This window comes from Argopecten irradians, chromosome 5, assembly GCF_041381155.1.
Source record: "Argopecten irradians isolate NY chromosome 5, Ai_NY, whole genome shotgun sequence".
NCBI classification, from domain to species: Eukaryota; Metazoa; Mollusca; class Bivalvia; order Pectinida; family Pectinidae; genus Argopecten; species Argopecten irradians.
The window spans coordinates 2,082,165-2,086,369 of NC_091138.1; the positions used below are offsets into that span (position 1 = coordinate 2,082,165).

The following is a 4,205-nucleotide window of genomic DNA, read 5'->3' on the forward strand; positions in this document are numbered from 1 at the left end:
AGTTATAGAGTCCTCTAACATTAACTGAAACAAGAATTTTGTGAAGTTCAAGTCAGTTGTGGAGTCTTGTATACAAGTAATTTGAGTTAATATATTACCATCATAATATTAATTTTTATCAATATTTTAAGTTCATGTTTCCAGTTTTTAAATCAGATATAATAATTGTCTTAATAAAATCTAGCCTTATTACACTTGTCTCTTAAACTCCATATATACACACATGCATATTATGTACATATATATATATATCTACATGTACAAATGTATTGTGTATGCATGATTGTATCTGTATATTGATTGCATCAATATGCTAATTCATTGTCATGTATGTTACACACTATACAAAAATATGTACAGATGTTTTGTGATGTGACACTCCATTACCACGGTATCTATATAGACAATTTAGCAAATTTAATCTGTTACACCTACTGACTTAAATGTATTATTGTATGTCATACAATTAGAAAATAATGCTAGCAGTTAATTTTAGTCAACTTCGAATTTGAAAAGGAAACTGCTCCAAAATTTTAAAGTAATATTCTTGTTCATGTTGTAATAAAGTAAAACATCGATATCACATACAAGTGTATGTTAGCAGAAATACACACAGACACGTACGTTCACTTCATGTGTAATTTATTTACTGTAGAAGCAAAACGAAATGAACACTTACGATTTTCGCTGTTTCTGTCTCAAAATACGAATGGAATGTTGTAGGCCTAGATTACTGTCACACGGGTCGGGTTGGTGAAGTACCCGGGTCCGAAAATGCGTACCCGGGTACCCGTCAAAATACTTGTAGGAAACATGTGCACCCGGCCGGTTATCCGTCAAAATAGGAAACATTCTGACAGATGTCTGTAAACGTAAAATTCAGTTAAAAGAAGTACAAAATAGCACTCTTTTATTCTGTTTTACTCACAAAGTATGACACTTCATCTGCTTATGACATGTTCACAAGCAACATTGTTGCAATATTTATTTCCCATGATCGGAGAACTGATCATGAAAGGCGCACAGGCTTACTTTCACTATCGGTAAGCTGTATTAGATAACACCAGAGGCTATCCGAACGAAGACTACGTCACTCTTTTGTACTTCCTGTTGCGCATAGTGCGGGAAAACAACATCTGTCACGGTTACATTACGATTGTATGATGTAACCGATTGATATTAAATTGATATACCAATACCGTTTGTAGTATTGAAGAATAAATCTCTCACATATTATTATGATTACATTGAATGTTGCTCCATCTGAAGATCGCCCCATACAACATCGGTAAAATGCACCACTAACTCACGAAGTTGATACGTTCACATATCAATACATGTCGAGTGCCCGGGTACGGATCGGACACTTAAATTCGGGTACCCGGGGACAAAAGTAAGTACCCGTACCAGCCCTACTTATACATACTGAAATCATGTCAATTCCTTTATTTAGTGTTACCTAAACCAGAAGTTCATCCTATATGCAAATGACTGGCGAGAATTTAGGTCATCGAGGCTATCATTCATGCAAATTATTCTCACTATTTCCCATTAATAGAAAACGATATTATAGTTTTGGACACATATTTTTGAAACAATAACATTTAAGGAAATACCATAGATTTTTTTTCATGTTTCATGCAATCATAATTACACTATGACAGCATATTTGCTTTCGAAAGCGGATTTTTTTAGATCTGAGTTGTAGTACTTTTTCACGCTAGGTGGTGTCGTAGTCGAAAGCGCATTTCCGGTTTGGAAGGTAAACTCAATATGCTGTAAGGCTATATAGCCTTAAGCATAAAAACAATTAATAAATCAAGACGAATAGATAGAATAACAATATGTCAAAATGTTCGCATAGTTAATGCACTTATAACTGGAAACAGTCTAATAGAACGTATGACTTTGTGCTTCAAACAGCAGACAACAGATCTTCTATTGGAGATAGTCCTCAATCTGTTTAGATATTAGGTCATGAGTAGATTTATTTTTATCATGATTATCATTATATATAGTTTGGAGGGATATTGGAATCTGTCTTACGAAAAAAACCATTAAACTGGCTGTATTTGGTAATTTAGTTTTTGCACAAATTGGAGAATGACAAATGCAACATGAATACATATATAAGCTCTGGAACCGTAATTATATATCAACAAACAGATACCTCATCGTATCACTATTTACCTACGCCAGTAATAAGGACCTTATAAGTCCTTTCTTTGAGCAACACCAGGTGGCCAGAGTAGATCTAAGATCTTGGACCATATGTGTCTATGGTGATTATCTCTCCTGCGTCATTAAGAAAGCTGACGACCAATCGTATTTCATTTGCTGACATCACGAGGTATTAGACTAATGCCGCCTGTCGGCAATAAACACCTCCTAGTCATTCTCACAGTATAGGTGTAATTAAATATCGGTTGTTTCCCCTCACACACCGGCTACCATCTGTAACTACTGATGTACTATCACAACACTGACTGACTGTCATGACAAGCTTACCGGTAATCAAACACTGACTGACTGTCGTGACAAGCTTACCGGTAATCATACACTGACTGACTGTCGTGACAAGCTTACCGGTAATCATACACTGACTGACTGTCTTGACAGACTTACCGGTAATCATACACTGACTGACTGTCTTGACAGACTTACCGGTAATCATACACTGACTGACTCTCTTGACAGACTTACCGGTAATCATACACTGACTGACTCTCTTGACAAGCTTACCGGTAATCCAACACTGACTGACAGTCGTGACAAGCTTACCGGTAATCATACACTCACTGACTGAAGTGACAAGCTTACCGGTAATCATACACTGACTGACTGTCGTGACAAGCTTACCGGTAATCATACACTGACTGACTGTCGTGACAAGCTTACCGGTAATTATACACTGCTTGACTGCCGTGACAATCTTACCGGTAATCAAACACTGACTGACTGTCGTAACAAGCTTACCGGTAATCATACATTGACTGTCATGACAAGCTTACCGGTAATCAAACACTGACTGACTGTCGTAACAAGCTTACCAGTAATCATACACTGACTGACTGTCGTGACAAGCTTACCGGTAATCATACACTGACTGACTGTCCTGACAAGCTTACCGGTAATCATACACTGACTGACTGTCGTGACAAGCTTACCGGTAATCATACACTGACTGACTGTCGTGACAAGCTAACCGGTAATCATACACTGACTGACTGTAGTGACAAGCTTACCGGTAATCAAACACTGACTGACTGTCGTAACAAGCTTACCAGTAATCATACACTGACTGACTGTCGTGACAAGCTTACCGGTAATCATACACTGACTGATTGTCGTGACAAGCTAACCGGTAATCATACACTGATGACTGACTGTCGTGACAAGCTTACTGGTAATCATACACTGACTGACTGTCGTGATAAGCTAACCGGTAATCATACACTGACTGACTGTAGTGACAAGCTTACCGGTAATCTTACACTGACTGACTGTCGTGACAAGCTTACCGGTAATTGTACACTGACTGACTGTTTTGGCAAGCTAACCGGTAATCATACACTGACTGATTGTCGTGACAAGCTTACCGGTAATCATACACTGACTGATTGTCGTGACAAGCTTACCGGTAATCATACACTGACTGACTGTCGTGACAAGCTTACCAGTAATAATACATTGACTGACTGTCGTGGCAAGCTTACCGGTAATCAGACACTGACTGACTGTCCTGACAAGCTTACCGGTAATCATACACTGACTGACTGTCGTGACAAGCTTACCAGTAATAATACATTGACTGACTGTCGTGGCAAGCTTACCGGTAATCAGACACTGACTGACTGTCCTGAATAGCTTACCGGTAATCACACACTGACTGATTGTCCTGACAAGCTTACCGGTAATCATACAACGACTGACCGTCGTGACAAGCTTTCCGGTAATCATACACTGACTGACTGTCGTGACAAGCTTACCCATAATCATACACTGACTGATTGTCGTAACAAGCTTACCGGTAATCTTACACTGACCGATTGTTGTGACAAGCTTACCGGTAATTATACACTGACTGACTGTCGTGGCAAGCTTACCGTTAATCAAACACTGACTGAATGTTGGGACAAGCTTACCGGTAATCATACACTGACTGACCGTTATGACAAGCTTACCAGTAATCATACACTGACTGA

General features: G+C 38.7%; 1 protein-coding gene across 1 annotated transcript; it reads left to right on the plus strand.

Annotated features, from left to right (window-relative positions):
- The first annotated feature begins 3,378 nt into the window (after positions 1-3,378).
- On the plus strand, positions 3,379-3,867 carry LOC138324192 (variant surface antigen E-like). Its single transcript, XM_069269272.1, has one exon. The coding sequence runs from the start codon at positions 3,379-3,381 to the stop codon at positions 3,865-3,867; it is 489 nt and encodes a 162-aa protein (XP_069125373.1).
- The last annotated feature ends 338 nt before the right edge of the window (positions 3,868-4,205 follow it).